General features: G+C 37.1%; 3 protein-coding genes across 4 annotated transcripts; 1 reads left to right on the top strand and 2 right to left on the bottom strand.

The window, feature by feature from the left end:
* Positions 1–210: 210 nt before the first annotated feature.
* Positions 211–3,952, bottom strand: smn1 (survival of motor neuron 1, telomeric). The gene is made up of 9 exons (XM_084413903.1): positions 3,783–3,952; positions 3,430–3,501; positions 3,201–3,320; positions 2,917–3,123; positions 2,666–2,827; positions 1,198–1,272; positions 951–1,061; positions 786–849; positions 211–584 (listed from the first exon to the last, which is right to left on the bottom strand). Exons 1-8 carry the CDS (start codon positions 3,828–3,830, stop codon positions 796–798), a joined length of 849 nt encoding a protein of 282 aa, XP_084270029.1. The 5' UTR covers positions 3,831–3,952; the 3' UTR covers positions 211–584; positions 786–795.
* Positions 3,926–5,365, top strand: hspb11 (heat shock protein, alpha-crystallin-related, b11). 2 transcript variants are annotated; one of them, XM_084413904.1, is made up of 5 exons: positions 3,926–4,472; positions 4,581–4,687; positions 4,792–4,860; positions 4,943–4,986; positions 5,071–5,365. In XM_084413904.1, exons 1-5 carry the CDS (start codon positions 4,381–4,383, stop codon positions 5,161–5,163), a joined length of 405 nt encoding a protein of 134 aa, XP_084270030.1. In that variant the 5' UTR covers positions 3,926–4,380; the 3' UTR covers positions 5,164–5,365. The 2 variants fall into 2 exon arrangements, with proteins under 2 accessions (XP_084270030.1, XP_084270031.1); XM_084413905.1 differs by having other exon boundaries at positions 4,309–4,488; positions 5,071–5,292.
* A 928-nt stretch (positions 5,366–6,293) lies between these two features.
* Positions 6,294–18,732, bottom strand: mccc2 (methylcrotonyl-CoA carboxylase subunit 2). The gene is made up of 17 exons (XM_084413509.1): positions 18,493–18,732; positions 17,995–18,061; positions 17,779–17,863; positions 17,565–17,666; positions 16,550–16,677; positions 16,333–16,445; positions 12,607–12,720; positions 12,459–12,523; positions 12,273–12,372; positions 12,077–12,172; positions 11,920–11,992; positions 11,741–11,817; positions 11,311–11,377; positions 10,891–11,047; positions 7,779–7,893; positions 7,518–7,603; positions 6,294–6,540 (listed from the first exon to the last, which is right to left on the bottom strand). Exons 1-17 carry the CDS (start codon positions 18,628–18,630, stop codon positions 6,423–6,425), a joined length of 1,701 nt encoding a protein of 566 aa, XP_084269635.1. The 5' UTR covers positions 18,631–18,732; the 3' UTR covers positions 6,294–6,422.
* Between the last annotated feature and the right edge of the window lie 406 nt (positions 18,733–19,138).

Here is a 19,138-nt window from a genome sequence, read left to right as displayed (position 1 = left end):
ATATACAGTGGGAACCCTGGTTCCTTTTTTAACATTAAAATAATAAATAGCTTGATTTTTAGTTGCATTTAATATAATACTTGTTTTCGTTTCATTTTAAGTCATCTAAAGCCCCAGGGTTGAGAACAACCACATTAAACATTACAAGTTGTCACATTTACAATTACAATTTAAATGGGCTGGTTGAAATAATAAAGACAACTTATGTCCTTGAATTTGAGAATTATGTAATGAAATGATTTTACATATTGGAGGTGGCATCAGCCACATCAGTGACATTCAGCAAAAATATGTTGAAGGGATGGTTCACTTTAACATCACTGCAAAATGAAAATATCTTCTTTTGTGCATCAACAGAAGAAAACAAAAATCATACAGGTTTGGAACAACATGAAAGTGAGTAAATGACAGAATTTTCCTTTTTGGGTGAACTATCCCTTTAATGAAATCTGAATTAAATATAATTTTACCAAACAGACTTTGGAAAAGAACACAATTACTTTTAATTCATTTATTTATTTACAAAGAATACAAAAAATGAAAAGTGAATCAAATCTGCTGCAGCATCAGGTTCATATGTCGCTCTATATGGTGAAAAAAGTAATAATTCAGTAAAATTCATAAAATACAGAAACACTGTCTTAATGTTAACATATTGGGTTGTTTATTTATACACTGTAGTATATTTACCCAACCCAATTCCACCATAAGTCTAAAATTAAAGTAATTTGTAAAAGGTAAAATTTTAGCAACAATCTGTGAAATTATAGGGCTGAAAAACTAACCGCTGTCTCTTCATTTCCGATGTGACTTCTTAGATGCTGCTGTCTCTCGACCTTGCTTTAAACCCTGTGTAAGAGATGAAAACATTTGAGAGAGATTTTTCTGATAATAAAAGACAACCATGTGCACAAAAAGATGTTTGTGAACAGCAAGAAGAATAACTGTACCAAATAGTATCCAGTGTGATAGCCGCTCATGTACCAGGAAATAAGCATACTGCCCAAAGCCTCGTCATCCTCTAGAGAGTCTGGACTCATTGGTGGAGGCGGTGGGATCATCTGGACCAACAATAAAAATTAAAAAAGTTAAATAAAAAGTTAATTTGCCCCATCAAAAGCTGTCATTTTTTTTACTAGATCACTTTTCATGAAAAAAAAAGTTAACAGATTTGAAAGGTCTCCAGCTGCTTCTTACCGGGGGACCGGGTGGAATCATGGGAGGCCATCCAGGGAAGAAATGTCCAGGACCTTCTGATCGTCTGCCATCCGTCTACAGAGAGAACTGAGTCTTAAGGCCCATTCAAACCAAGGACGATAATTGTGATGATAACTAGAACTATAACGGTTTAATAATCATTATAATTCTATATGAGCCGGAAGTCCACACTGGAACGATAACAACACAGAGGAATGATATCGTTGGGATCACTTTAGTTTCAGAACAATGTTTTTTCCAGCTGATGAATGACAAAAACATTGACAGCCAATCAGAATCAACCTGACTTTAAAGAGCTTGAGTATTTAAAGTGGCAGACGACAACTGCAGTGCATACTTCTATTAAACAGAATGTCACCGTGTGTTGGTGTGGATGCTAATATAGTTATTTTTAGTTATTGTTCTTGGTGTGAAGGATCTTTAATCTTTTGTGTGAAAAAGCTACTTATCTGGCAAGCTGAGAATCCCTTTGCAATGCTGAATATAACAAGGTATTATATTATAACAAGGAAAGATGGCAGTCACAGATGTTTAATTAGGCCTGTCACTATCATGAATTTTGCACTGATGATTAACTGCCATACAAATAATTGAGAATAATTCAGTTTAAGCCTAATACATTACATCTTTTTTCATTTGGAATTGTATAAAATATGATAATAAAATAGGCCCATATGATTTACTTTATTCTGTGAAAATAATATTTATACAATAATTATTTATATGATAATACAATATAATGCAATCTTGCAATAGAATGCAATAATGCACCATCGTTGTAAGTGGGTTTTTTTTTAAATATGATTTATTTTTTACTCTGCCAGATTATGATTGGCTGCTTCTCCCTACCACACCAGAACTAGACACAATATCACACATTGGCATTTCTTTAAGTTCTTAAATGTAACTTATTTGGTTGGCAAAATGTGATTGAAATTTAACAGCACAATTATTGCAGCTATCTCAAATAATTGCAATTAGATCAAATGATTGATTAATCCACACACAGCATGACTTGTAATTCCAGAGGAGAACTGGCCCCCCGACTGAGCCTGGTTTATCCCAACGTTTTTATTTCTCCATTTCTGCACTGCACAATGCACTGACACTATTGAATCAGAGCTGAACTGAGCTGGATGATGACATCACTTTTTATCCGGAGCTGCTTTATAGATTAATTGAATCCCTTCCATAATTGATTAACTTTCCACAGTTATTTAACCAAACTGAATCAACACTCATCTGATTTCAACTGAATAATAACTTTTTACTATTGTCTTCTTAGAGCTGCTCCACAGCCAAACTGGATTCTGTTTGCATTTTTGAATAATTATTTTCCTGTTTATCACTGTAAAGCTGCTATGAAACAATCTGTTTTGTACAAAGCGCTATATAAATAAATGTGACTTTACTAATCAATCATGACAGACCTATTTTTAACATTCACCTTTTGGAAGTGAGGTCCAGGTGGGGGTCCAGGTGGGAAACCAGGAATCCACGATGGAGGTCCCATGGGAGATCTGCCTTTAGATTTGTGCTTCCCATGACCGGACTGCTGTGGGGTAAAAGATCGATCACTCTCCTCTGTCGAAGACTCAGCCTCCTTGACCTGCATTTAGGCAAGTGAACAGAAGATTAAACACCTGCATCGTTAATCTCTTAAACGACTACAGTGTCTAACTGATAGCAGTGTCATACTCCACATCCATCTGCAGTTTTCTGAGTGTCTTCATCCAAATCTGATGCCTCTGTCAGAAGGTCACTGAGGTTCTGCTCCTCCTCATTACCATAATCAGTATAGACGACCACACAGGTGCCCTTCTCCTGATCGATTGAGGAAATGGTAGCAGTGTACAAGTTCCCATCTTCAGTCCAGAAAGAATAACAGGAGTCCCCAACCTGCCACTGTGTAACACATTTCAGTTCACCTGTATTATTTGGAACTCCAAATCAACTCAAGTACTGACGCTGTTCGAGATTACCTCTTTATCAGGTGCTGCGTTACATCTTTTTCTGCTTTTGCTCTTTTTGTTGTTTTTCCGCTTCTTTCCAGGGTTATCTTTTTTGTGAGGTGTCACACTGTCCTCTCCTTTCAATGCATTCTGGTGAGTTGAGGAGGAACGGGAGCAAAACAACAGCAGGGTTACTGAAGAAGCAAAGTAAACGGCACTGTATCAGCTGCAAAGTCGCACCTCTTTGAAGCGTCATTACCTTGAACGACGCAACCGCTTTATCATATGCTTTAATCAAAGCTGTATCATCCCAGATGTCAGAATCATCACTCTGGGAAAAAAAAGAGATCATGAACCACTGAACTCCTCTGCATGCTTTATGCTAACGTTACATCTTTGTTGGACGTTGTTATTCCAACTGATTGTAAGACCAAAACCACAAAGTCAAAGAACGCAAAAACCGCAAACTAGAACTATTGGACTAAATGTGCAGCCAACAAAATGCTAACTAACGAGCAAAAGAATCGAGTATTTTAATACGAATCTAAAATACATGCGAGTCTAGCTAAATCTTACATCGTAATTTCTCTTTTAAAATGGTTCAATACTCACATTGCCCGTCCCACGACAAAATATGACATCTTCCGCACCATTTGCCATGAGTATTTTAAATATAAAACCGTATAGCAAAATATTTCCCAAGTGCAACGTGCGCCACTGATGTATGCCAGCAGCTGATGACGCTCAAATCACGCGACACTAGAGATGTCCAATTCGTGAACGACGTTCGATAATGAACCGAGCAGCCATCTGGAGTGAACCGCGGATTTGGCTGGTGGGTTCTGTGCAAAACAAAAACAAAACTGTTTACAGTATAAGTTAAATACGTTTCTAAATTACTTTGCTTATGATCCGAATCACGGCTAAAACGAACTGGGATACATGATGCATATTGCTACTGTCACAGACAGTTTAGTTGAACACTAAAATACGTCATGAAAAAATATAACAGCTGAATTTGCTTTTGAACCGGTTCTTTAAAACAAACTGTTCGCATGAACCGATTCGCGGAAATGAGTCAGTCAGAGGCACATCGGGCTTAACGTTACATGTTGCTTGGCAACTCGCATTGCCTCAACGTGAAAATCCTGCCTCTGACATATATCTTTAACTTAACGTTACCTGTAAATAATAATATCTTAAGTTCATAATGCTGGATGCTGCTTTAAGTTCATACGGAGCCCAGGTTGTGCTGGCTATATCAAGCGATGAGAATCATCCACCGGAGAACATTATCGACGGGTCTGTATTGCTGGAAGTAAAAACAGCTAACTTAAGTGAGCTAATGTTACCACAACACTTAAAACAATAACTTTTGATGTAACTGATGCATTTGATTTATTTCTATAGAAAAACAGAGACGTTCTGGATTTCAACTGGCATGTTTCCGCAAGAGTTTGTCATCCGCTTTCCAGATAACATGAACATTTCCACTGTTTCCATTCACAGCTACAACAGTAAATACACCTTATAAACGCACGCATTCATATGCAACGCTATCTGTCTCTAATATGGTAATAATAACACATTGTAATGTCTTCACATTTATATTTCATTTCAGTTAAAAGGCTGAGAATAGAAAAGGGCACTTCAGAGGATGCTGATAAATTTGAAGCGGTTGCAGACACAGGTAACGTTAGGTCTGAAAACGTTATTTATTTCCCTTCCTCGAATCTTTTGAGTTTCGTTCACGCGAATATTGTTTGTTTCAGAGTTTGAGCAAACAGAGAGCAGCCTACAGGCTAATGATATTTCTGTGAGTTACGTCTCAAAGATTTGAATCTCCAGATAGACACTCAAAACCAAGATCTCACGATTTTTTTCTTTCTTTTCTCTCCAGGTTAATGTATCAAACACAACACATTTGCGGTTCCTCATATTGTCTGGATATGACCATTTTGTCTCTGTACACAAAGTTAGTGTACAATCATGAGATGATCTCCATCTGTTATGTCCTTTTGTAAACTCACATGAAGTAACTTAAATGCTTGTTTTAAAATGAATTAAACTGTATCACTATATATTTTTTCAACAAATAAACCTTTTCATAATTTCTGTTGTTTAATATGTCTCCTACAATGTTGTTAAACTATTAAAACTCGTTTTTGTTCATTGAAATAAAATATATTGCATACAAAAATAGAAATGTTGCTTTTTTAAGTACTAAAATTACTAAAACAAAAAATGTAATAAATATAAAGCTATGTATGTAGAAATATTTTAACAAAATGAGAAAAGCACATAAGATTTACTAAAACCTAAACTAAAAATGTAATCAAAATATGAATAAAAACTTTATTAGTATATAAATAATACTAAAATTACACTGAAACTGATGTTCACACAGTGCTGTATGGTGATTTCCAGAGAGAACGCTGAATTTAAGTAAACTGAATAAAAAAAAAATATGATTGATTTTGTAATAGTTTTGTTAAATAGCAGTGATGTAACCTACACAATACCTTTGACTTTAAACTATTAACAGTATACTTAAGTTATGTTTACACGACAATCATGTACTAAAAACGGAAAAGTTTTTCCTGTACATTTTTCGCGTAGTCTACAATGTTGTCAAAATGATCCCCGTTCACGGAGCTGCAAAAACTAAAAACGCTGTATCAGGCCAGTAGATGGCGAGGTCACTTTGTAAAGAAAAACTACACGTCACTGTTTTCACAGACAGTAACGCTATTTTTTTCAAACACGTGCACTTTGAAACCTGATTTTAAAAGTTTGCGGTTTCAGGCCCCTAAAATGCCGTTGTTGTGTAAATGAATGGCCACAATGCACAAAAAGTTAAGTTTTTAGTTAAAAACTATGCAGTGTAAATGGCCCATAAAAGAGATGTAGAACCATGTAATTGTAAAACCAGATTATTGTTAAAAAAAAAAACGGAACAAATACAGACACACTAATGCATAAAAAAAAAAAAAAAAAAAACATACAAAACATGCGCTTACTTTTCTGTTCTTACACCAGCCAATATTATGTGATGTGCTGTCCTACATATCAAGAGTATAAAACAACTAGAAAATCTTTGAGAATACGAGACAACACTCAATGTTTGGCTTTACAGATTTTAATGTTGTCAAACATACAAAGACAAAACAAGTTTATAAAGTTAGTGTGTACTGCCCAGAAGACAGTGGAAACTGATTTAAATCTAAATGTCTAATCTTTACAAAACCAGATTTACATTCTGAAGACACCAAAGCGAGTTTTCTGTGTGGGGGCGTTGAGAGCAGCACTCAGACTCAAGCCCAGGACAAGGCGAGTGTCGGCGGGGTCAATGATTCCATCATCCCACAATCTGGATAGTTAGAGGAAGTGCAACAAAAGTTAAGAATAGACATGGCACAGGGAGTAGTAGAAAAAAAAAAGAATATGCCCTTGTTGTCTGGCAACAATTTTGGGACCAGTTAAGATTTTTTTTGTTTTAGTTTAAAAAAAAAGAAATAGATACTTTTATTCAACAATGATGCATTAAACTGCTTAAAGGTGACCAAAAAAATAAATAAAAATATCTGTGAACTTTATGTATGAAATATAAAATATTGGTGAGCAAAAGAGACTTCTTTCAAAAACATCAACTTTTTAACGGTAGTGCATCACACAGTTAAGGCAAAAATCAAAGGTGACAAAGATGTGACGCCCCGTCCAACCCCAAGCCAATTTCCATTGTAACGCACCCCCTTTAACCCTCTGGGGCATAAAATTATATTGACACATTATATTTTCACTTTAAAGGAGATCTACACATGGAAATAACATGGAAAACCTGCCATGCTTTAACTATTTCTGTCACCTGGTGGAAAACAAACACACTTTTAAAATGAAAATGACATAAAATGACTATTATAACCAGTAGATGGCTGCAGAGGCTCACTCCTTAGCTCATAAACCCATTTCCACTCCCTCATAGGCCTATTTTCCCATGCTTTGCTTTTGGATTTATCAAATAAAGTATAGTGAGTGTAGGAAAAGTCATAAAGTCTCATGCCATTTAGATGAAGGGAACTTTCTTTTTCCCTTCGTTCGAGCAGCATTTACTACTGATCAGCCGTTCTGCACTGACAAGCTGCACATAAAATAATCCAACCTTTGCCAAATTGCATGTGGTTTCATTGTGCAGCCCTACTACATACTGCACAATGAATCTCATTTACATTGTGACTACATCGGATCCATACGAATCACACAAATGACCTATTTTGGATTAAAAACGCATTTTGCAAGTTTGCATCCCTGGCAATTCAAACATACATATCTACATGTCTATCTAGTTACCTGGCACTGGAATAATATGGGTTTCCCTCCTCCTCAAAGCGTTTGATAATTGGCTCTTTCATTGCAGCTTCCTGCTCTGGGGTAAACTGGAAAATAAACAGATTATTTACTTGAGATACATAATCTATATGCTTTTCTCAGAAACAAACTTTTTTTTAAACTCTCAGAAAAAATAAGCTGTAAGAGAAAGAAAACAAGCCCTAGATGTATTAAGATTGATAAAAGATGAAATTAAGTAAATTTCCTGTGTTTGATTCGTACCTCTTTTCCTTCCCTGGCTTTTTGATCCTTAGTTATGGTTGCCAGCACAGTGGCTGCCTGCTCTCCTCCCATCACAGAGATGCGTGAATTAGGCCACAAGTACAGGAACCTGGGGCTGCAAGGTGCACATAGGATCAACTAGGGTTCATATCGTTTGGTATCGATAATTATTGACATTTTTTATAACCTTTTTTTAGAAAAGTTTGAATTTAAACCAGTTTTTCTTTTCTTTTTTTATCCACGTTATTAAGGCAAACAACAAATTATTAGTTTTAGCATTCAAAAACTAAATAATATGTAAATAAAAATATCTTCTTTATGTCTTATATTAAGATAAAAAAGTAAGTGTTAAAGAAACTCTTGAACTTACATAAAATGTTACAAAATGTGAGCAATGTAAAAGTGTAAACAGAACAATCGAGGCAAACTTTGAGGTAGATCAATATCTGTAATAAGTAGGGGTGTAACGGTTCACAAAATTCATGGTTCAGTTCGATACAACAGTGGTGTCACGGTTCGGTACGTTTTCAATACAGCAAAGAGAAAAATGGCAGAGAAATTTCCTTGATTTTTTAAAATGTATTATTTATTAAAAGAGAAATTATTATATTATAAATAAGTGTGAGTTTTTCTACATCTTGAAACTTTTAGTTTTATTAATGGGGTAATCTTTGAAGGATGAACAAATAATGTTTTGGTCATCACATAAAAAAATAAATAACATATGATTTAATAATATTTGAGTTTTGAAGTGCTGGAAAAAGATGTGTGACGTACTTGAAAGCATTTTACTATTCCTGCCAAACTTCCATGGTTACAGTTAGTGTTACGACATTAAATCCATGGTGAATGTTGCTGATCTGTGGACTTTAAGCGTGTGGAGTCATAATGTAGAAATTTCACTTTTCCACGAGAATCAATGTATGTTATGATTGCATAATGATTGTACACTGGCCGGGAAGCCGATATTTAAAAGTGAAGCGTTTGTTTACCTCGGGGTTTGTAAAATAGGCCACGTGCACGCGCACGAAAAAACGAGATTTTGATTTCTTCCCCTTCTTGACGTCAAGACGGGGGAGGATATACCAAATATGGACACCGCAAACCTATGCCGCGGGAAGCCCGCCCCTCTCCCCCTCAGATTCAGTTTAGTTGACTCGAGAAAGATGGAGAAATCGAGTGCACACCTGAGATGCTCTGTGGGTGACTGCCACAAACAACATGCAAATGTGTTTTATCTACCAAAAACGGACGAAACTATCAGGGAACAGTGGATGAAATTCATTTTTAATGACGCTGTCCCAACAACTCTTTCAAGTGGCGTATCGTTAGGTGTGTGTGCTAAACATTTTACACCGGAATCTTTTACAAATTTGGGGCAATATCAGGCGAACTTGGCCTCGAAGCTCCGTTTGGGAAAAGGTGCCATCCCAACCATCAGGGACTTGCCAGAAATTGAAAAGGTAAGACTGTGTTTTTATTGCTCTACTGTGGTTAACAAATAGCAGCTAACTGCTAATGCGGCTATTGTATGTAACGTTACCTTCGAGGTAAACACGGGGAATGGACTCTACGAATGCTAGCCACATCTTTCCACTTTGTTTTACACTAGCAGCTACAGTAGTGACGGTACAGGAGTCCATGCTCAGTGGCTAAAACTGTTTAAATGCAAGTATGAAAACAATATACCACTAAACATTATTAGCCAAACTCATGCAAAACATGCAGTTTGAAAATAGCTTTCAGTTAGTGGGGCTTCTGTAAGAATGTATCTGGAAATGGTGTATTTTTTCTACGACCAATCAACGCGCCCCTCATTTGCATTATTATAATGACCGTCCACGACAGCCAAAACATCGCATCAGATCTCGCGAGACAATAATGCCTTTAGAAATAAGGGTCTGAGGGGCTCTGTGTTGATTTTTTTTCCACTTTTCTTTTTTAGAAGTGCCTGAAAGACTATAATAGAGCATTGGGTATCCAAGGTAACACAACATTATGACTCCTTTAATTTATGGCTAGAGGTCGACCGATTAATCGGTTGGACGATTTTTTGCATTTTTTAACATAATCGGCATCAGCCAATATCCAAGTATATCAAGCTGATTATTAGGCAGGCGCATCTGTGGGCAGCCTAGCGTTGTTGTTGTCGAACACGTATTCGACGCACGCTGCCCCTAGAGTCAATTTCCAGCAGAGTGAGCAGACCTCATACAGTGCTTAAGGAAGGAGCTAAGTTCCTTGGAGAAAACTGTAAGGATTAAATTATGAAATAAGAAATAAGTAATAAAAAAAAAAGAGACCAACGCACTATAGGCAAGTGAAGGACTGGCTTTGCTTTGCTAGCGTTGTCGTTGCTAGGGTTGAGTAGCTACACACAGACCCGGTGCTAATACGGCACTGGTGCCTTAACGACCGTTCTACCGGACCGAATATCAACGCGGATTTCTGTGCTTCATTTCGGTGCTACTGTTATGCCTGTGCTTCTCTTGGATGCTCTGAAAATGGACGTTAGAATAACAGAAACATCGCTTCGCTACACGTGACGCTAGTCAGCAGCTAACTTTAGCATACCGTTAGCTAGTAGCTGGATTAGCTGCACGGACATTGGTCCAAACTGATAAACGGTCCGTGAAGCACAACATAATGAGTAGCGCAGTTTAATTCCGTTTGACATTTGATGTTGGGCAACATTGTGGTGGTCGCACCATTTTTAACTTCGCAGTCCACTTACGGTCGAATGGAACGCACCTTCAGTCAACATGATGTGGAGAGCGCAGTTCATGGTTGCATAGAAACGACAGATGCCATGGGAGCGCTTTGGAAAGAAGGAGACAGCGGCATAGCCGCGCTTTCCATGCGTTTTTAGACACGATATGTGAACTTCAGGCTGCTATGATCTTCAGGCGATGTGCTCATTTTAATGAAAATAGAGCGCTATATCGGAATTTTTTTTAATCGTTACCGACAATGGTGTACCGTCGATAAATACCGATACCGTTGCCCAGCCCTACGTTCTGACGTCAACTGGATGCCTTGAGCATGTTTTTAGTGCTGTACCTTTGAGCAGGTGCAAGTCTAGGAAATAACGTTCGCTATTAATAACGCTTACCTATAGGCTCTGCCACACATGCCATAGTTTCCCGCACCATACGATCCTCCGATGATGACGGTAATCTTAGGCACATTGGCACAGGCTACAGCGGTCACCATTTTAGCTCCATCTTTAGCAATACCTCCAGCTTCATACTCTCTGCCAACCATGAAGCCTGATAAAAAGAGTAACAGAGAACATCATGAGTGTATGGCAGTAGCAATTTCACTAGGCATACATATATGTTTTAGGGATGCACCAAATGTTCGGCAACCAAAATTATTCAGCCAAAAAAAATTTTTTTTTGATGACGTGATAAAATGGCAACCAGCATTAGGGTGAGAGCCTGAGGCGCGCATGCTTTATGAATGCAGAAAACATGTCATCAGTGTGTAACATTAAATGTATACATTCAGATGAAGTATGCATACTACTGACCTGTAATATTTTGAAGAAAGAGGAGTGGAATGTTTCTCTGACAGCAAAGCTCAATGAAATGAGTTGCCTATTAAACAACAACAAAAAAAGATTCTGAAAACATGTTTCCAGAAATTTCTAGTAATCATTTCAAAATATATAGTCTATCCACTTTCATTGTATGGAAAATAGAGCAACCTGAAAGATGCTGCTACTTGGGCTTCCACAAAAAAAAACATGCATGATTCAAGAGGCTGAGTAAATTATGAATTTTCAATTTTATGTGAAGTATTTAACTATAGATTTTTTTTCTCAGTTTCCACGCTGCACCAGAAGTTGCGTTGGCCACTGAGGTTAAATGCGGAAGTGATCGTGCACAGATAGTGCAAAAGACATTATTCTCATGAACTTTATGCATGAAAAGTCAGAACAATGATCAGGAGATGCACACCTTCTTTGCAGATTCTGAGAACAGCACACCGTTATTGCCAATAATTCCCACAGGGTAGCCAAATATCCGTGCGAAACCTAAAAAGCAAATGAAGAAATCCAGTACAAAGGAAGTAAGAAATCAATGCCGAAATTCAAAAATAACGATTAATGATTAATGAAAAAAAAAAAAACATCCACCTGTGATGAGTGTGTCTCCGTAGAATGCCTTGAATTCATCAAATTTACTGCCATCAACAATACGAGCGATAACCTAAAATTCATAATTGCCATTAAGTTCTATCTATTGAGGCAACATTTGAATAGGCTTGAATTCCAGTGATAAAGTGACCAATACCTCTCGAATATCAAAGTTGCGTTTGAGGTTGTCCCCCACAATACCATACAGCTCATCGGCAGGAAACAGAGGAGCCTCAGGAGGTTCCACAGTAACCTTATGAACAGTGGGGCAAGTTCAAGACGATCAGCATCAAGTTATAAAAAAAAAAATCAGACAGATTGAACATCTATCAGGAGTGCAGCTGTGTCCTCACATCAAGATTCTTCTTGTAGTTCAAGCTCCGTATGGCTTTTCGAGCAAGATGAAGGGCATGATTATCATCCAGGGCATAATGATCAGTTACACCTGACTTTCTGAAGAGACACAAATGTTGAAAGACCCATAAGGCCAATCAAGCTCAAAACAAGTGTTTATGTGAAAATACAAGTGTTTCTCTAACCTGCAGTGAAGGTCTGCACCTCCCAGGTCTTCAGCAGACACCTCTTCACCAGTAGCAGCTTTTACCTGTTAAATACACAGATGGACTTTTACCATTGCGAAACATGAGCAGCCAGTCATATTGCACTCCTGGGGACATTAACACATACCAGTGGTGGTCCACCCAGAAAAATGGTCCCTTGTTTGCGCACTATGATGCTCTCATCTGCCATCGCAGGCACATAGGCTCCGCCTGCAGTACAGGAGCCCATCACAACAGCAATCTGAAAGATAACAGGTAAAATTGATGTATCACGATGCATCAGCTCCCATTGAGATAGACGTATGAAAGCAGCAAACTGCCATATGACGTGTCAATTACCAAACGACATTTTATATTCGCTTATGGTTATATAAACACAAATGGCTTATAAGTATCAATGGTTCTCAGCCTTTTTGTTTCAAAAGCGTCACATTCTTATATATACACAATTAAGCAAAAGGAAACTTTTTTTTTGCATTTATGACAACGCTGTTTTTAAAAAGTTATGCGTGTTGAACATCATAGAAGCCAATGCTACCATCCGTTAATTTTCATTATAGGAGAAAACTAGTTATTTTTTAAACCTTTTTGCGCTATTTTCTAGCCTGGTAATACCAAACTCTGCTACTTCGCTTTGCTTCGTAGACAGAGTCTGGCATGGCATAATTGAAAAGCGTTTTCTTTCTCGCGGGGAGGCGCTTGTCTGAAGTTTAAAATCATTGGTTCCCGTAAGCCAATCACATAACGTTTGGTTATGGCGTGTGTTATGCGCATGCTCAGCCGCATCTAACTTCCACTGTAAACACATGTAGTATGATGCGAAAACAAAACCATCGAGCGAAATACCGGAGTGAACATGGCTGTGAACGACTTTTGCAGATTATGTGAAGTAAATCTACGCATCCACGGTACAATCAGTGTCTACGTCACGGCTCTCAGCTCGCCCTCTGTTCGTTGATTGGCTGGCTGTTTTCAGGCCGGAGGAAAACGGAAAGCTATTACGCTGTCTCAGACTGAGTACAGAAGCGAAATGAAATTGAGCGGAAGTAAGAAGTCTGACGTAGTCAGGCTAGCTATTTTCAGCTTCTGGGTTTAAATTAGTTTTCTAACAGTGAGATGATCGCATAGAGTAAGTGAGAGATGCATTAATGGATCAAAAACAAGTGTTTGTTTTCGCTTTGCAAGAGTTTCTGGTAAGTTCTCTTCAATAGATCCTGAATCTTCGAAAAAACGCGATTCATCCACACTATTGAGTGTAACCCGACTTTACGGCCCTTTAACCGATCAAATGGCTTATAAAAATGCTGTAATATATATATATATATATATATATATATATATATATATTTTTTTTTTCTTTCAATACAGATAACACATGCGAATGGCTGTGCATTCAATTTTAACTGTCACAGAATATGTATATATTGGTGTAATTTACTGTGGGCTTACAAAACCATATGTATATTTTGTTGCATGTAATGGTACTTTGCAGCGTGCATTTGTGGGAAGCTGTGATGCTTTTAATGAGAGCGAAATAAAACTGTCTGAATCTGAAGCCGTTGCTGTGTTGGAAGTCTCCCCTCTTTCCCTTCCACTCCGCAGCGTAACCACACTCACTTTTATAGAATTTTTTTTAAAACAGTGGTGACTGGTGAGAACTGACTGCTGCTGAAACAGGGGGTTTCAATGGAATGCCAAAGCTGACTTTATTATAAACAAAGAAATATACAAAGAAATGTAAAAAAGTACAAATAAATGAGTATTTATACTTTTATTTCCTTATTTACGTATAATTGTATTTTTTCACACATTTTTTTATTTATACATTTATTTATTTCCACTTTTATTTATTTATGTATATATGTTTTTATGTCTACATTTGTTTATTTTCACATTGATTTATTTCTACATTTATTTATTTAATAAATTATTATTTCTCTCCGCGTTCTGCGCTGTTGTGCGAGTCTCATCGACAATAAACGCAAGCCAAACGCAAGCTCTTATCAGACCTATCCACCGCATTTACATTGTTATTAATAGTGGCTACTTTCATGCGCTTCCATGTCCAAGTGTCTGCTATCAGACCCGTTGAAGTGCAGTTTCTGTTCATGTGTGCTATGTATGTTAACCCTATATAGCCTAGCCTACATAGTTAGGGTGATATTACACGACTTAAAATGTGATATTGTCTGCACACCTCTTGCGTTTCGTTTGGTCACACCACAAGGTGTCACTGTGGCCTCAAAGCTTCAGCACTGCCACTCTGAGCTCCATTGCTGATGTCTGAGGTAAAACATGCCCCCCTCATTAGCATACGGACAAAGAAATGTAGAAATAAATAAATGTAGAAATAAATAAATGTGGAAATAAATGTGGAAATAAATAAATGTAGACATAAAAACTAGTGCTGTCAACGTTAACGCGTTAACGCATGCGATTAATTTTTGTCTGGTTTAACGTGTTAAAATATTTAACGCAATTAACGCAGCATCCGTCTTTTCTGCCATCCGTTGGCTAGCTTTACATTTTATGATCACGCTCTTATTCATTTAAATGCTTTTAAACATTTCAAGCGCGGCAAGACAAAATAATGCGCTGTCTGTGAATGTCCTTATGTGACACACACACACACACACATAGACAGGGCGCCAGAATCCAGTTCTCTTTCGCGCTTGAACTAACAATAACAATAACAATCCCAAAATGTCCGTTTTGTCGATTATCCTCATAAGAGCAGTCTTAAATGATTTATATAATGTCTAAAATGAACAAAGAGTTGCGAGAGAATGAGGCGCGTGTGAGATCCATAGACAGTATATAAACGGTGAGATCCGCGTGTGTGTGTGTGTGTGTGTGTGTCTGCTCTTAAAGGGACAGCAGCCAATAAAGCTTCCTGTCAGTAAAGTTAAAGAACAAAGGGAACAGAGAAAATGACTCACTGCTGTTGACTAAATAACTTTTGTAGCTTTAATAAGGATTAACTATTTAATTTATAGTTTATGCAGTGCAGACTGCATATAACTTTGATAACTTTATTAAATTTCTGTATATTTCCTAACTGGTAAGACAGGAAGGGCACGAATAAATATGACATTTATTATGGGTTTATGTTAGCATTGTTTTAAGTTCACTTAAATTAAAAACTGTTATATTTTTGAAGCCTAATAAATGTGAAAAAGAAAAAAAATCAGTAGCTGTATTAATATCAGTAATACTGGCCTTCATTCATAAAAAGATGCCATTAAACAAGTATTTAAAATATACTGTCTTTATGTTGTTTCTACATTAATTTGATTAACTGTGAAATTATTACATTATAAAATATATTAAAAACGTACAAAAACATTTCTTTTTTTATTGCGATTAATTGCGATTAATCACAGAAAAAATTTGTGATTAATCTAGTTAAAGTTTTTAATCGATTGACAGCACTAATAAAAACATATATATACATAAATGTGGAAAAAAATAAAAGTGGAAATAAATGTATAAATGAAATAAAAAATGTGTGAAAAAATACAATTATACGTAAATAAGGAAATAAAAGTATAAATACTCATTTATTTGTACTTTTTTACATTTCTTTGTATATTTATTTATGTATTTTTGCTTTTTTACATTTCTTCGTATATTTATTTATGTATTTATTTATTTATAATAAAGTCAGCTTTGGCATTCCATAGTTTCATGACTCTTTAACAGAAACTGAGAGTGTTGATATATTAAATGAAACTACTGATTCCAGAAGATCCAAGATTCTGATCCTGTATGTTCTTCAATAAAAACAACAGTTACTGAGGGTTGACTACCACAGGCTAATATGTAAATAGAAATTTCACATTAAAAAAAAGACCTGTGCAGTTCCCTCCGAGGAAAGGCGGGCCTGGTTGAAGAAGATGCGTCCAAAGTGATCTCTGTCTGGGAACACATCGGCCTGTCTGGGTAAATTGGCTCCTCCAGAATCCACTATAGAAAAACAGATCAGAGTGCATCTCAACACCTAACATAACAAATGAAAGCATAGAAAAATGTTGTTCTGTACTGAATTTGAAACCTCTGAAAGAACTCACCCAGGTATATGCATGGTAGATGGTTTTGCTGTGCAATCTCTTGGGCACGCAGGTGCTTCTTCACAGTAACCGGATAATAGGTTCCACCTTTGACAGTAGCATCATTCGCAACTATAATACACTCCACCCTGTACACAGGCAGGATGTATAAACCATTAACTCTTGCACAGCATTATCAATGCATGCATACTAGCCCCTTTCCCACATGCAGTCTTTACTGGTAAATTACCATTTAGAGATCATGTGTGTGAACAGGACCTTTTCAAAAACACAAATAAATCTGTTCTAGCAATTTTCTGCTATGAGAAGCTGTAACATTACCAGTAAATTCCCAGTATGATGGTGTGTTTGAACAAAGAATAGGATTACCGGTATGAGCACATCTATGTAAACATGCGCTAGACGGACGTCAGACCGCTGCGCTGCATATACTATAGCAATGGTTCTCAATTCCAGTCCTCGTGACCCACTGCTCTGCACATTTTGTATGTCTCCCTTATTTAACACACCTGAACCAGATCATCAGCTCATTAGGAGAAACTCAATGAACTGAACTGAGTGTGTCAGATAAGAGAGACATACAAAATGTGCAGAGCAGTGGGTCACGAGGACTGGAATTGAGAACCACTGTACTATAGTGCACTATAGCCTAGTAACTGTTAATAACGACAGTATTATACATCATGTGTTTTTAAGAGCAAAAACGCATTCTATGTGATCATCCCCCTATGCATGTCACTCAGAAGTAGAAAGTGAAACTAAAGCGCTTCTCATCCAGGCAGATGAAGAGAACACTGCAGTTAAAGGTAAATTCCGATGATTGACATCACAGTTTACCGGTACTTTGGTACTGATGTGTAAATGGTATCTATTGGTAAAAAGATGGAACAAAGTCGTTTGTGTGAACAGCACATTTGTGCATTCGCCAGAAAAGTAAATCTGGTAATTTAATGCTAACTGACTGACTGGCTTTAATGTGTGAAAGGGGCTGTTGATTTAATTGTATGTTCCTCACCCTGAGACTCGACCGATACCAGTGATTATGCCTCCTGCAGGAACTTCCTCCTTACCATATAACTGATAACCAGCAAACTGGGAAAACTCAAGAAAGGGAGATCTGCATTCAGACAAACAAAAAAAACAAGTTCAGCATGAAAACAGTCTGAATGGACAACATTGTAATGATGACATTTTAGTTGTTTTTTTTATAACAGTGAGTTTGTTTTTACCCAGGATCCAACAGTCTGTCGATGCGTTCCCGAGGCAGGAGCTTTCCTCTGGATGTGTGTAGGTTTCTCGCTTTTTCTCCTCCACCTTTGAAAACGGCAATGTTTTGTAAACATTGGTGCAAGGAAATGTGCTAAAGCTGCCATAAACTACCCCTATGTAATGGCTTCATATGCTGTGTTTAGTGGTATCACAGTAAATACTTTCAACTTGCTCACCAAGTTTGATCCTCTCTGCTCTGTCCTTCAACTCCTTCACCAGTGCTTGCATTCGCTCATAATTTTCCTACAATGTGAAATATTTCTAGTTAGTAAATTACCATATTCAAAGTTTATAATATAAATAATCAGAACGTGACTGAAATCTTAAGTATGGTTTAATATAGTATGGTTTAATGTCACCAGACTCATCATCATCAGACAGTTCACAGTCAGTGGTGACAAAATAACAATATTTTAGCATACTGTATATCATATATGTATCAAAAGCAGAAACATATAGGCTAGTTATAAAGTATAGTATATAGTAACAAATCTGACCGGTTAGTGCAAGGTGCAAATAAAAGTTTACTCGTCTATTCTATGTGTGTATTATACGAACAATGTCATTGTCTCTTTAAATAAGTGCACAAGGACATGCACAACTGCCGCAGCAGATGAATCCCCACTGCCGGCTGGCTGCAGTAACTTGAGTCCAAGGCTTCATACGTGGCCTACCTGAAAAACCGTAGACTGTGAGTCGGGCTGCGAGCCCACTGTTGCAACTTTATCCGCATGATATAGCCTGGAAATGGCAACATTTACACTCCTGCTCCGAATGAGTGAAACCACCGGTCTAGCATAGTGCAGAATCATGATTCATCCTCTAACTGACAGGTCTAAGGACGAACTCAGCACGCAATGTCCTCTGACAGCAAACGGTTAACGCTGAAAGCTTTGCTCCCCTCCCCTTTGAACATCCAATGAAAACTTGTGGAATAGGGGGATAGGATAGGAACACACTAACTTGTGACAAGCGGTAACAGCATACATTCTCCTCTTTTTCTTTTTTCCCTTTCTTTTTTATTTCTTTTCAAATTCAAACTTTGTGCTAGTCTCAATGGTAGAGTCTTTGATTGTTCCCTGTCGTATGCACATTCTGCAAAAAAAAAAGAAGAAAAAAAAACCCCGCATACATTTATACATTATATATATATATATTATTCTTTTTTTATTTTTTTTTAATAAACAAAGAATAGTATATGTGCTATTCCGAATAATTTCCGTTCGCTGTGCATATTTTTGCTGGGAAACATTCGTTCATGATATAATATTTTGACATGAATTTTCTATATTAAGAATTTATTCGAACATATGTGCTTGC

The sequence above is a fragment of the Rutilus rutilus genome (assembly GCF_951802725.1).
Source record: "Rutilus rutilus genome assembly, chromosome: 7".
Classification (NCBI taxonomy): Eukaryota; Metazoa; Chordata; class Actinopteri; order Cypriniformes; family Leuciscidae; genus Rutilus; species Rutilus rutilus.
The sequence above is the reverse complement of the archived record's forward strand: the minus strand, read 5'-3'. Positions and strand labels throughout refer to the sequence as shown.